The sequence below is a fragment of the Pteropus alecto genome, unplaced genomic scaffold (assembly GCF_000325575.1).
Source record: "Pteropus alecto unplaced genomic scaffold, ASM32557v1 scaffold43, whole genome shotgun sequence".
Lineage (NCBI taxonomy): Eukaryota > Metazoa > Chordata > Mammalia > Chiroptera > Pteropodidae > Pteropus > Pteropus alecto.
Genome location: NW_006435764.1, coordinates 1,310,678 through 1,324,045, shown reverse-complemented (window position 1 = coordinate 1,324,045; position 13,368 = coordinate 1,310,678). Strand labels below are relative to the sequence as shown.

Sequence of the window (13,368 nt, the reverse complement as noted above, 5' to 3'; positions counted from 1 at the left end):
CTCCAAGCCCAACCCAAAGTTGGGTAGGCTCGCGTGGGAATGGGCGGTCGCTGGGCAGAGCAGGCTCCAGCCACACTGGTCCTGGGAGGTGGGGGCCTACACAGAGACACGAGCCTGAGGAATACCCGAAACTTTATTGTCCCGCCGCAGACACCCAATGTGCCCACACGGGGCCCATACCCCTGGCAAGGTCTCTGCTCCAGAGACCACTGCCTGAGCACAAGCCAGAGCCCCTGGCGCCACCTACAGGCAGCCCACCAGCTCCCTTCCCAGGGGCTGGGGCTCCGAAAGTCACGGGCAGTCTCTGCGGTCAGACCCTGCACCTGGGGCCTCAGGGCTGCCACTCTTGTTCCGGATGTGGTCCCTACTTCGCTTCCTGCTACCATGGAAACCAACTGTCTTCACTCCTGGGGGGCCTGCCGCTGCCCCAGTGGGGGTGGCTCCCTCGGGCATGCCCATCTCCCGCAGGCCCCCACGCGGGCTGCTCTGCTCCTCGGCCTCCAGGCTCCCGGGCCCGGCCAGATGGGCCAGCTCCACAGGCCCCTCGGCCCCGCCCGGCTCTCCTGCCTTCCCCAAGACCCTCTTCCTCTCCGGCCGGGCCTCGCCCACTCGGGCCGGTTTGGTGAAGATGACTCTCCCCTCGCCGCAGCTGGAGGGGCCCTGGTTGAAGGAGGGCACGCAGTCGCGGGGCACAGCCAGGCTCCGGGAACCCAGGAAGGCCAGGGCAGCGGCCTGGTTGCTCTGCTCGGTGGCCTCGGCCACGTCCCCCAGGCTGTACTTGGTCCAGCGCTCAGGGTGGGCCACATAGTCAGGGACGGGGGGAACCCTTGGGGGCGCAGGGCTCTGACTGGCCCTCCCCGGGCCCTCCCGTGGAAGCTGGCCTGAGGGCGCCGGGGGCTGCTTAAAAGTCCCGCTGTCTCCTACATCAGTGTGGGCCCCGGAGCGGGGGGCCCGCCTGGCTGCCCCCTCCAGGCAGTCGAAGATGCTGCTGCTGCGCTGGGAAAAGGTGGAGCTTGTGCCCCGCAAGCGGAAGGGCTGGCCCGCGGCTGCGGGGCGGCCCCTGGGGGGCGAGGGGGGCTCGTCGGGGCCAGAGTCTTCCCGGTCCTCCGCCGGAGACAGAGCTTCCACCTCGGCACTGCCAGCCAGACTGAGGTCGGAATCCGAGTCACTGAGGGAAACGGTGTCGGAAGGCAGGGTGTCATCCTCCACGCCAGGGGAGGGCTCGCCGGCCCCCACCTCAGCCATGTGTCCTCCGGCCACACCGCACCTACACCACAACAGCCCAGAAGTTTGTTTCTGAGCACCGCACGTGTCTAAAACGGGCTTCGCCTGCAGACCCACGCGTGGCCCTGGAGTCGCGCCCTCTCCCCAAAGCCCTCCTCTTACCTCCTGTCCGCTGGCTGCCTCCGCTGACACCGGAGTGCTGGCAGGTGAAGCGCGGGCACAGGCGGCCAGAGGCGTGGGCGGTGGCCTCAGCGCACAAGTCCTCCAGGCATGGCTCTGGTCAGCTGCCCGACCGTGGCTGAGGGAGGAAAAGCGGACCATCGGACCGGACAGGGAACATGCAGAAGCGCTGCCAAGACCCCGGGGGTGGGCCTGGGTTTACAGAGCGCCCAGCACAGGCCAGGCTCGGGAGTCCATCCTGTGCACACGTCACCTCATTCCGTCCCAACGACCCTCGCCAGCTAAGTCTAGCTCAAGAGGCTAAAGGGCCTGCTGGTGGGGCTGGGCTTGAACCCAGGGCCAGAAGCAGCCTGTCCTCCACACTACCACCGCCGACCAGGTGAGGTCACGTATAAACTGGGGCACGCTGTGAGGACTCCCAGAAGACGGGGGCACCTGCCTGGCCCGTGGCAAGGTCTCTCTTGTTTGCTGGGAGCTGCCCTGGGAGCTCTGGAGGTCGGCAGCCAAGTCCTTGGCATCTGAGGGTCACGCTCTCAGGAACGGGGCGTCAGTGATCACCCCGACCAGCTCCGTCGGGCGGAGGCAAGTCCTTGCAGCTCCCAGAGCAACTTGCAGGGACTCATTTCTCCTGCAACGCTCCACACGCCCCGCACCCTCCCAGCGGAGCAGAGGAGGGCTGTGGACACCCGATTAGTGGGCAAGCGTGGCCAGGCACCCGACAGCCTGTGTCTCCAGACGCAGAGGGCAGCCCAGCTTCACCCTTCTGCACTCAGCCATCCGTCCGCCAGCTCCTTCCCGCTCGCCCGGCCTCCCTCGCCCTCGGTGGCCCGCTGCTGGTGCACCCACCGGGGGCTGGGCCCGGAGAACGAGAAGGGTGTCTGAGTGCCCTGCACCAGGTCAAACACAGGCGAGATCTCCATTCCTCTGGGGCACCACTACCCAAATGAAGAACACCTCCAGGAGAGAAAGGGGGGTACGGGGTGCGCCCCGCGGTGTCTGCTCGGAAGCTGGCAGGGCCAGCGAGGGGACATAATCTGCGCGTCACGCAGGATCACGCAGGCAAAGATGGAGATCCAAGCAGACACCTACTTCTCAAATTCACGCTGCAGTTCTCTGGGGACACTGCGGGGAGAGAGGGCTCGAGCGCCAAGGGACGGGGTCCGGACGTCTGTTAATGGACTTCCGAGAACTTCGTGAGCTCACTAGATGGCAGACTTGAGTCCGAGCTGGGGGCCTGGGGGGCTCGGGGGCGGGGTCTCTGAGGGCCCGAGTCCGGGCAGGCCAGGTCCTAGGGAGCGGGACTCTCTCCCCGCCTCGGAGGCACAGCTTGGACTCTCTCCACTGTGTGTGCGCAGAGAGCTCTCCCTGTCGGGGGCCTGGGTCCCGCGGGCCCAGTCGGGCTGGATGGGCCACGGTCCGGGCCTCATGAGATTCTCAGTCCCAAGGGCCAGGCCTCGAGGCACGGGGACACGTAGCACGTCGGGGTCTCCGGGCTCGAGGCAGCGGACTGCGCACTAAGGCCTCCCCGAGTCCCGGCTCACCACAACCTACCGGCTCACCGCGGCCTGGCCGCCTCCATCTTGCGCTGCGCTCGGCCTTCTGGGAAACCGAGTCCTCCGCCGGCCGAACGCCGGGGCTTCCGCGCCTGAAGCACTACATCTCCCACAAGGCACCGGGCCGCTGCTCCGGAGGCCTGTCAGGATGTGTAGCCTTTGCGCATGCGCTCCCTGCCTAGCCGCCCTTCCCCGGAAATGACGACGTTCCTTCGCGAAAAGAGCCCGGAACTGATTCTGTAGAGGAGGCGGGGAGGCAGGACTGCGACTCCCAGAATGCGCGAGGGCTAACGACCCACACAGCGTTCCCGAGGCCCCGGCGCCCCCTGCCGGAAGCCGTGAGGACAGCGGCCCCTCGGGCCGGAAGTGCGTCGTCGCGCGCGGGGACCACGGCGCCGTTCACAGGAACCTCCGGTCCCGGCCGGAAGAGGACGGCCGCGCCCTTCGCGGGTCCTGGGGGCAGCGGCGGTTGGCGGGGAACCCAGATCGAGTGTGCATCTCAGCCTCCGAGTTTGTTAGGGCCGCCGGCCGCCGGGCTCAGCCCGCCTGGGAGTAGCAGCCTGGCCTCACCGGCCGAGAGCTGGTCACTGCCGCCCGGAAGTGGAGGATAGGTCCCGGTCTCCCTTGGTCAGGCTGCATGTCCCTGTGCCTTTTCCAGGATGGGCTGCTTCACGCCCCCCAAGGTCGAGGTGCCTTGGCCCCCTGCCTGCTGGACAGCCGGACCTTGCTCCCTCTTCCGGGGCTGCTGTCCCGGTGTGCCCCGGGAATCCAGGGTTCAGGCCCCGCACCCCGGCCCAGAAATCCAGAGGAAACAGGGCCTGTTCTTCCATGCAACCTCGGCACACTTCGTTCCTAAGACTCCGCCCACCTCCATCTCACCCCAAGCACTCGGGCCCTAGTGTCACGGTCCCTAGTGTCCCGTGGCAGCTTGTAGGTGACACCCACACCTCGGTCAGAATGCCCCTGGGGCCCTGAGCACAGTGGAGGGGGTCAGAGGAGGGAGCCCCTTGGACGATCCTATTCTCCCACCTGCCCTGGCACAGGCTGTGGAGGGGCAGGCCTGCTGAGACCCCGTGACCCCCCCAGTTCAGGGCTGGGTTAGTTTCCACAATGAGCCCCCAAGGCGGCTGCCAGGAGGGAGTCCCTGACATGAATCCCCAGCCAGGCCCTCATGGCCTCAAGGGATCAATGTAAGGAACACACAGGTCGGTGCCTGCCTGAGGCTCATGATGACATCACTGGTTATTCTCTCTGGGAAGAGCAGCCTGATGCAAGAGATGGCTAGGCCTCAGTCCACTACGGTGGGCCCGGTGGGGTCCCCAGGCGGTGGCCGAGACCTTCCTCTCCAGCTCCTGCCAGATGCGTCTTGGCCACAGCCAGCTTCTCGAAGGAACATTTACAAGCACCTGGGCGGGCAGGGGGAAGACCCTCAGACGCTAGGGAGGAGGTGGTGCATCCATCCACTATGGAGCTGTCCCTCAGGAGGAAAGGGTCTTGCCAACTCCCCCACCCCCAAGCACACCCTAGATCACGTTCCCTGCGCCCCTCTGGGCCATGGTGCACGAGTAGGGGTGGGAGGCTGGGTGGAGGATGCTGCATGTGGCACAGGTGTCAACAGAGGGACACTCGCCACATGGAGTGCTCCTGGGGACCCCATCACAGCCCACCAACAGGATGGGCAGCACAGCTGTGTCCAGCGAGGTCCACAGAGCTGAGTGCCCACCTGTGTTAGGCTTCTCTGCCCCCTGGGCCACCCCCAGGACGCAGACACTGGGGGCACAGGAAGGGACCAGATGGTGTGTTAGCATGCCTGGTTTTTCCTTCTTTATTGAATGACTTTCAAAGTGTAATTGCGATTGAAAGTGACGCGTTAGAAAGGACAGGTGCATCGAAGGCGTAAGGCTGTTCGTAGACCCAGCTCTAGAGACAGGTGGCGGGAGAGGAACAAGGATTAAAAAAGGCGTGAGCTGAGCAGCCCATGGGGACGGGGACGGGCGGGTGGGGGGGAGGGAGGGCGCAGCTGCAACGGGCGAGCCATCTTGGCCCCCTGGAGAGTGCCGGCTGAGCAGGCAGAGCCCCAAAATGGCCCCAGAGCAGAGGGGGCCCCTGCCCTGCAGTCCCCAAGGGCCACCTGCACGCCACCTACAGGTGTCATCAGCCCTAAAAGGTAATGGGGAACTTCAGGACAAAAACAAATCTCAAAAGTAAAAAGGCTAAGAAGTGTAGCAGAGTAATACCAGAAAAGTCTATACACAGGTGGTTATATGCCCTCCCCGAAGTGTCCAGGTTGCTCTGGGGCACCGCAGGGGCCCCCCAGCCAGAGCCTCAGTACACGGAGCTGTTCCGGATGCCACAGCAGAGCACCATGCTCAGGATCATCTCGAAGATCTGGAGGGAGGGGATGGGCAGGCAGGCTGTCAGGATCCGGGGGCTGTGGGCCTGAGGGGCGCCCCGCCCGCACCCACTCACCATGATCACAGCCACCACGATGGCCGCGATGCCGATGAGGTACAGCTTCCCCGAGAAGAGGTCATCGATCTTCTGGTGGCAGTCCTCCTGTGGGGCATGGCCAGCAGGCGCTCAGGGGTGCCGGTCCTCGGAGACCCCGCAGTGTGGCAGCCCAGGGTCATTGCAGAAAGAGCACGAAGGGGCGCAGTCCCGGCCGCCCCCAGGAGAGGCGTGAACAGGGCCCTGTCTCCACCGGGTTTACCTTACACGCGTTTTAAAACACGTGCGCATGGGAGAAGCTCTGTGCGCCCTCCGCTCATCACTGGGCCGCACAGGACGGCCGCCGACCCGGAGGTCGCCCTCCACGCCCACTGGCTGCCGGCCCGGAGCTCCCCCATCGGTGCCGGGCAGAGGCTTGCCATCCCCATGGGCCAGTAGCAAAACTCAGCCCCGGGCAGAGCACCCTGATGTGGGCCACGTCCCTCCCGGTTGCTGCCGGAGCCCCCAAGCAGCCCACCCACCACCCGGAACCCGGGACCCGCAGGGGCGGGCGAAGAGTGGGGAGCAGGCAGGGCCCCCCACACACACCTTAAGCAGGTTGCCAATGACGGTGCTGCCCGAGGGACACAGGTTGTTCATGAGCACGGACGTGGTCAGTGACGTCAGGGTGTTGGAGCCGCAGCAGTTGAGCTGCAACGACCCAGCATGTCCACGATCAGCCCGCACGGGGAGGTGGCCGAGGGCAGCATCCCACTGGCGCCCCAGCCCAGCGTTGGGGCGGGGAACCGGGACGGTCCCCGCAGGGGCCCCTCTCCGTCCCTTCCTCCTGCCCAGCTGTACTGCACAGAGGTCCCAGCACCCAGGCAGGCTGGCCCACCTGGCTCCCAGCCGAGACCCTCAGGTCCCCGAGAAGCCCTCCTCAAGGCTCACGGAGGGGGCCCATGCCCCCTGAGGAGCAGGGCCACTGGGTCCCGAGTGCCCCCTCCTGTTCCTGAGGTCTGGGCTGAGGCCAGACTCAAGCCCAGCCGGGCTGCGCCCCGCCCCCACCCCGCCCTGTCCCCCAGCTGCCCCGGGCCCACACCGTCTCATGGAAGGTCTTCACCACGGCCTTAGCGTTGTTGGCCTCGTCGTCCACCAAGGCCTGCTGCAAGGCCTGGTCGTAGAACTGCTTCACGTCCTTGGCGATCTGGGGGAGGCACATGATCACAGGCACAGTGGGGCCATCCTGGGGGACGCGCCTTCGCCTGGCTCCCCGGGGACGGTGTCGTGTCCAGGACAGACCCGGCCCCACCCCCCAGCCCCACCTCCTCCTCCAGACAGCCTTCCCACCAGGCCAGCCCCAGGAGGCGCTCCAAAGGCCTGCCCCCCACAAACTGGGCAGCAGGTGCTTCCCCCTTCCAAGCCGGGACTGGCCCTCCCTGTGGACCCAGGCTTACCTGGTCCTTGTTGACAAAGCCCCAGATGCCGGCAGCCACTTCACAGGCAAAGAGGATCACCAGGCAGGTGAAGAACTGGGGAGGCATGCAGGGCGGGGGGAAGGCAGAGGAGGGGGTCAGAGCAGGCCGAAGGCCCACGGAGGCCCCAGACCAGTGGGAGTGGCTTAGGGCTTGACTTCCACAGATCACAAACACCCGAGTGACCAGGGGGTGTGTGAGGATGGTTGGCAGTACCCACCCACCTACATCCGACTGGGGGGCGGGGGAGGCTGCAGGGAGCAGAGAAGCAGAGTCTAAGACTCGGCCCAACCTTCTCATCGTCCGCCCGGGACCAGGCTCTGCAGGACAGGACGGAGGTTAGGGCACTAGGGGCTGGGCAGGTCAGCAGCACAGGAGGGCACAGCCCCAGGGCCCCCTCCCTCTCTCTCCCCACGGGAAGGGGTCCCTGAGGTGTGCCTCAGTTTCCCCCACTGGAGACCCTGGCCCGGGGTCACACTGCGCACACCTCCTGGACCGTCTGGGCCCTGGATGCAGCGGTCAGTGGGGACAGGCCCAGGCACACCTAAGCTTGGCCACGCAGCTGGGACTCAGCCCCTGTTACATCTGTGGCTTTTTTTTTTAAGAAATAATAAAAGCAACTTTGCAGTTCAGAAATGACCTAGCAGCCATCAGTCGTGGTGGTATTTAAGAACCAAACACGGAACCGAGAGCCGGCGTCCTGGGGAAGGTCCTCCGGCCGCCTGTGACCCTTCCTCCAGGTCAGGCTGGCAGCAGAAGCGCCCGAGGCCCCCGTGTCGCAGGCCTGTTGCTGGCCCAGCGCCACCTCCACCAGGGCTCCCGGTTCTGTCCTCCAGCTTTGGCCCGTGTCCCCCTACCCCCTGGGCAAACCAGACACAGCTGCCCACCCTGGCCCAGGCCTTACCGTGCCCAGCAGGCACTGGGACTCCTGGATGGCCCCGTAGCAGCCCAGGAACCCCACAAACATCATCACGGCGCCCACGGCGATGAGAATGTAGATGCCTGCAGCGGGGAGCACAGGAGCCTCGGTGCCCGGGAGGGGGGACAGACGCCCAGCGCCCTGATGTCCCCCAAGTGCCCAGCACCCCAGACCTCCTCCCCGGGGTGGGCACACACCCCTGCCCAGGATGCTGGAGGGGCAGCTGCCCCGCCGGGAAGAGGCCAAGGCCGAGAGTGAGGGCACCTCGGCTCCCTCCTTCAGGCGCTGACTGTCACTCTGGCAGGTGCTGAGAACGGGGATCGGGGCTTTTCGGGGACCGTCCTTCCTCTACAACCACGCTCTCTGGTTCCCACGAGGCCCCACCTTGGGGCCTCGGTGAGCAGGGCCCAGCTGCTGGGCCGGGGGCGAGGTGCAGGGGGGAAGCCCAGGGACCCGCAGGCAGCACACAGTGCCCACTTCAGTTGGGCCCCCGTCTTGGGCTCCTCGGAGGGGTGGGCCCCGACCCTGGGGGCTGGAGCACACTGGACGAGGTGGCCTGGAGGCTGGGCTACGTGGCGGCAGGGTGGCAGGCACAGCGCAGGGACGGCACAGAGTCAGTTTGTCCCGACCTGCCCACAGGCCCACCAGACGGGCCCTGCAGCGCCCTCCCGTGCCCTGGTGCTGTGGCCTGGTGCTGTGCCCTGGTCCTTCTAGCCAGCCGGGCTGTCCCACAGGCCATGGCAACGCGACCTACGCCCGCCCCTCACAGCTGCAACTGCAGCTCCCAGCCTCCAGCGCTCAGGGCCCACTGTCCCCTGCCGGGCCAACCCCAGGACAGGGAGCCTGGGGTCCAGGACCCACGGCCGGGGTCAGGAAAGTGCCAGGCCAGACAAAGCGTCCGGTGGCCCTGAGTGGACCTGGCCAAGGGGAAGCCTCCTGCTGCACCTGTCCTCAGGCGTTCCCCACGCAGGGAGCACAACACCCTCAACCAGGTCTCCCCCCGCAGGCCCTGACACCCCCATCCACGAGAGGAGGTGGCACCCCAGGGCCCCCACTCCCGTGTCACTACGTGAGGTTCAGTGAGATGCCGCAAGGTGCCTGGGGTCGTCTTGGCATTCTGGGCTGTGGAGGGTCCTGCAAGAGGCTGGGAGACCCAGGAGCAGGTGCCCGGGTCCTTTCCCACGCCCCCAGACCCCCAGACCTCCCCCAGTGCCAGGGCCCATCTAGAGTCTGCATGCCTGGCTCTGGCAAGTGGGCCTGCAGGCTGCCGGCGCTGAGCGAGCCCAGCTAACGCAGCCCAGGTCCGGGCCCACTGACCCCCGCCTCCCAGGCCCAGCCGTGTCAGGAACAGTGAGAGGCCCCCGAAGGCCGATCCGGGAGGGGCAGGGCCACAGGGACATGGCAGAAGCCCGGGTCCAGGGTGTGGGGACCCCGCCCTGCCTCCCAGGTGGTCCGGCAGCTGGAGCTGCTTCCCCAGGGCAGGCCCCATGTGCTGCCTGACATGGTACCTGGTAAGGAGCACCTGCCCCCACCGGCCGCCCCCATGGGACCACATCCCATCGGGCACAGCCGAGGCCTCCATCCTCTGCCAGGAGCCAGAGCAGCCACCAACCTCCACTCTGTCTCCTGCCCAGCCCTGGCCCAAAGCAGGTGAGACTTCATCCCCTCTCCCGCCACCCCAAGCCGCGAGCAAACGCCGCTCCAGACACGAGGCTCAGTACCCTGGCCCCGGGAAAGGGACCCCGTCCCAGATGGCCCGCCCCACAGCTGGTTCAGCTCTGCTGCCAGCAAAGCCTGTCACCCCAGCCCCCCCGGGCCCCGAACGTAGATGGGGACGGAGGCGGCAGCCCCTTCTACACCTGGACACAAGAATGGGGACATGCTGGGTCACGCCTGGTCGCTGCTGACCTGGACCCCTGGTGGGGGGAAGGAGGGGCCACCAAGGACCCCCTGGAGGAGAGAAACAGGCCCTGAGGGTCCAGGGGTACCTCAAGACTTCAGACATCTGTGCAGCAGGCTCAGGGACTGTGGTCCCCACGTATGCTCTAGGGGCGGCAGGCTCATCCGCACTTCCTGAGACCCGGCCGTTGAGGGGTTTTATGGCCTGGGGGGCCTGGGAACACACCGCCCCTGGGCCCTGCCAGAGCCCCAAGCTCCACTTCTGTCCAGCTCCCTAGAACCCAGCTCTCTCCACCTCCCAGCCCAGAGGGGACCACGGGCAGGGAAGGGCCTGGCACCCCGTCCCGTGGCTCCGTGTTCCCCATGTGGGATGGGAGGTATGCGGAGCCATCCCGCTTCAGCGGCTAAATGTGTACCCCAAGTGCGCGTGGGCCCCGAGCGGCAGCTGGCAGGGGCACAGACCCCTTTCAGGCCCCACAGAGGACAGAGGCCTCGCTCCAGCGCAGGGCGCGGCCCCAGCAGTGAGCCCTGAACCCCGAAGGCCCACAGGCTTCTGACCACTAAGGGGGCCTGTGGGACCTGGATGCGGGGCAGGCCCAGGGGCTGAGACATCAGAGGACGGACACGCTGATACAGTACCCAGTGCTGCGGAGGGGCCAGGCCCTGCTCCCGCTGTCTGGGGGTGGCTGGGGCGTGAGGCGACAGGGTGCCGCTCTGCACAGAAGGCTGTCCTCCTTGGTCACTGCCCCGGGGGTGGAGGAGGCTCCTGACTGACACCAGGAGCTACAGCTGGTGCCCTGGGGCGACAGGCAGCCTAATAAGGCAGCGAGGTGTGGCTGCGGGGTGGCCTGAGTCAGCCAGCCCCCCCTTTCCTCCTGGGGCCTGAGTCTGCGTCCCCCAAGCTCAGGCATCCAGCCCCTCCCCCTCCCAGAGAGCTGCACCGAAATACCTACCACATGACACAGCTCCCTGCCCCCACCCAGCTGCTGCCCTCCGAACCTGCCTGGCCCCCACAGGGGATGTGGGGGCGTCAACAAGCCACACGCCCCACAGTTCCAGCGTTCCCTGGGAGCCTGGCTCCCGCCCCAAGGCCAGCGCTGGACAGCCTCAGGGGAACCCAGGCCCTATGCTTCACCCAGGCTCTCAAAGCCTCAAGCTGACCTAGTCCCACCATCTTACCCTCAGCCTTCCCTGGCTGGCCTCCTCCCCACCCCAGCGCACAGCAAGCCTGCTCAGGCCCTGCCTCCTCCTGGAAGCCCTCCCTGACTGCCTGTCTGCACCTCACTGAGCTTATTTATGATCAGACACCTTGATGGGCCATCGTGCTGGCTCCCAGCCCAGAGCTGGCCAGAGGCCTAGGCCAGCGCCTCTCACACTCACCTACGTAGAAGGTGTTGGGTGCGGGCCTGTCGCCGAGCTCCAGGTAGAGGAGGTTGGTGGTCTGCGGGTCATGGCGGAGCCACAGGGCCACACCCAGGATCACGCCTCCGGCCAGCTGGGGAAAGAAAGGATCGAGGTTACCTGTGGCTGCTGGGAGGGGTGGGTGCCCCGCACCCCTCCCCTGGGCCTGTGGCTCGAGGGCCACCGTCTCCAGGCCACGTGCACTGCCACCCCAACCTCTGAGACACCTGCTGCCTCTGGCAGGCGTCTGCTCCGCTGCCCTGGTTTCTGGTATGGGGCACCCTCCTGCCAGCGGGGACGCCGCCTCGCAGGCAGAATGCTGGGGAACCGTACCTCAGGGACGACCGGCACTCCCCCAGCGGGTGCCCCGGATACCGACACCCCGACCGGAACTGCTGGTTATCTGCAGCCCGGCCCTAACCGGGTGTCCTGGGTTTCCACCTGCTAAGTCTGGCGGGGAGCCACACCAAACCCCAAGCACCCCAGGGAACACAGGGCTCCCCTTCCGGGGGTGGCACTGCCAACAGTCCCAAGCTCGCGGGGAGCCCCGCGGAGGGGACTCCAAGGAGAGGGGTGGGGTCTGGTGGCCCCCAGGGCCCCGGCAGGGCTGGCGGAGGGAAGTGGGGAGGGGGAGGCCGCGGGGCCTGGCGGGATCCAGGAAGCCTGGCGGGGCAAGGGGGGTGCAGGAAGGGAAGAGAAGGTGCTTCCCAGGAAGGAAGGCCCGAGCTCCCCAGACGGCCGGGGAGGGGCCTGCCCTGAGAGTCAGGGCAGGATGGACGGCCCCGTGCCCCTGCAGGCTCATCCCCTGGGGCCTTGGGGCTCAGTGGCAGGGGGCCTGCCTGTGAGGACGAGAGCTGACCAGGCCCGGCCAGGCCGCCGCCTGCCTGAGCACCTGGCCACCCAGGCAGGCGCCCGCTGCCCTCTGCCCCTGGCCCTTCTCCGCCTCTCTGCCGGCGCCATGCTGGCAGCCCGGGCCACCCCGCAGCGGCACCAGGAACCTCCAGACGCTGACCCACACACACCCACAGCTCCGAGACCAGTGGGGATGAAAAACTGAACACCGAACCCCGAGAAAACCAGGTGACCGTCCGGCACCTGCCCCCAAGGCCCTGGCCGGGGAGAGCGTCTCGGGGGGATGGCAGGGGGACACACTCCATCCAGGGCGTGAGACTCAAGGCCCCAGTGCCAGGGCCCCCAGGCAGGCGACACCAGGACGTGGTGATGGGGCGGGAGGGGCTGTGGGCCATGCTGGGCTTGGCTGGTGGGGGCCCTGGCACCCAGCTGCAGCTCGGCTCCCACCCCCAAAGGGATGCTGTCCCCCCAGAGGACCCAGAACCCTCCACTCCCTCTAGTACAGCCCCCCAGAGTTCCACTCGGTTTCCCAACCTGGTGTGGAGGAGGAGGACCCCCCACGTCCATGCAGAGCCGAGGCTCTGAAGTCTTCTGTCCCTGGTGGTCCCACCGTCCAGCTGGCCCCCGTCCCCTCCCGGGGCACTCAGGCCCCTGCAAGCCCCTCAAAGGGCAGAGCCCTGGGCTCCAGACTTCCTGTCTCTGCTCTTTGGTGCCCGTCACACCCAGAGGAGGGCTGGAGGGCCGTGGGACATGAGCAGGCAGAGGCAGGGGGCAGGGCAGGCGCCCCAGAGTCCTCGTCCTCCGAGCTGGCTGCCATCTGCGGCTCTATGGGAGGTGGTGAGGCTGAGGGTTGCCATGGTAACTCGGGCTAGAAAACGTCACTTATTCTGTTTTGAAGCTGTGGTCCAGAGACGGTTTTGTGAAATGTCCCAGGCCGGGGGCGGGGCGCCCATCCAGGGCCTCCCTCTGTAGTCAGAGACCAGGACCTCGGTGCCCCCACCCATGGCAGGGGAGACGCCGGCGTGGTACAGTGGCTGGCTGGGCTGGGACCACCCCCATCTTCCCTGTGCAGCCCCCTCACTCCAGGGGCCGAGGGCACAGGCCTGCCTGGGGACACAGTCCCGGCAGAAACGCTACGCTACCCACCCCGAGCGCTCCTGGTGGGACTGGACAACGCCACCCCTGCTGTCCGGGAAAAGAAGGGCTTTTGGGACCTGCTCCTCCGGACCCCCTCGGCCCCCACCCACCCTCCGGTGGCTAACATACTGGGGTCCCGCCTATAGAGCAGGGGACAGTGTGGCTGCGGTGCTCCCTCCCACCCAGCCCCCCGTCATTCCAGGTCCTACGAAGACCAGCCTGGGGTGCACGGGAACGGCGGCCGGGGGCAGGGGGTTGGGGGGAGGCGCTCCTGCCCCAGCCCACACCTCCACCCCTGACC

General features: G+C 67.0%; 2 protein-coding genes across 4 annotated transcripts; both read right to left on the bottom strand.

Annotated features, from left to right (window-relative positions):
- Positions 1-115: 115 nt before the first annotated feature.
- On the bottom strand, positions 116-4,619 carry TSSC4 (tumor suppressing subtransferable candidate 4). Of its 3 annotated transcripts, none has more exons than XM_006910978.3 (3): positions 2,956-4,619; positions 1,387-1,522; positions 116-1,267 (listed from the first exon to the last, which is right to left on the bottom strand). In XM_006910978.3, exon 3 carries the CDS (start codon positions 1,243-1,245, stop codon positions 292-294), a length of 954 nt encoding a protein of 317 aa, XP_006911040.1. In that variant the 5' UTR covers positions 1,246-1,267; positions 1,387-1,522; positions 2,956-4,619; the 3' UTR covers positions 116-291. The 3 variants fall into 3 exon arrangements, with proteins under 3 accessions (XP_006911040.1, XP_006911042.1, XP_015444277.1); XM_006910980.3 differs by lacking the exon at positions 2,956-4,619 and adding an exon at positions 2,494-2,949; XM_015588791.2 differs by lacking the exon at positions 2,956-4,619 and adding an exon at positions 2,251-2,484.
- A 139-nt stretch (positions 4,620-4,758) lies between these two features.
- On the bottom strand, positions 4,759-11,213 carry CD81 (CD81 molecule). The gene is made up of 7 exons (XM_015588792.2): positions 11,058-11,213; positions 7,764-7,861; positions 6,842-6,916; positions 6,487-6,591; positions 5,994-6,095; positions 5,427-5,513; positions 4,759-5,345 (listed from the first exon to the last, which is right to left on the bottom strand). The coding sequence occupies exons 2-7, from the start codon at positions 7,827-7,829 to the stop codon at positions 5,283-5,285; spliced, it is 498 nt and encodes a 165-aa protein (XP_015444278.1). The 5' UTR covers positions 7,830-7,861; positions 11,058-11,213; the 3' UTR covers positions 4,759-5,282.
- Positions 11,214-13,368: the final 2,155 nt, after the last annotated feature.

Coding starts and splice junctions, on each gene's coding strand:
- CD81 (XM_015588792.2), bottom strand. CDS start 7,829: ATGATGTTTGTGGGGTTCCTGGGCTGCTACGGGGCCATCCAGGAGTCC. Junction 6,917..7,763: donor CCCAGTGCCTGCTGGGCACG/GTAAGGCCTGGG, acceptor ATGCCTCCCCAG/TTCTTCACCTGCCTGGTGAT. Junction 5,514..5,993: donor TCATTGGCAACCTGCTTAAG/GTGTGTGTGGGG, acceptor CATGCCCCACAG/GAGGACTGCCACCAGAAGAT.
- TSSC4 (XM_006910978.3), bottom strand. CDS start 1,245: ATGGCTGAGGTGGGGGCCGGCGAGCCCTCCCCTGGCGTGGAGGATGAC.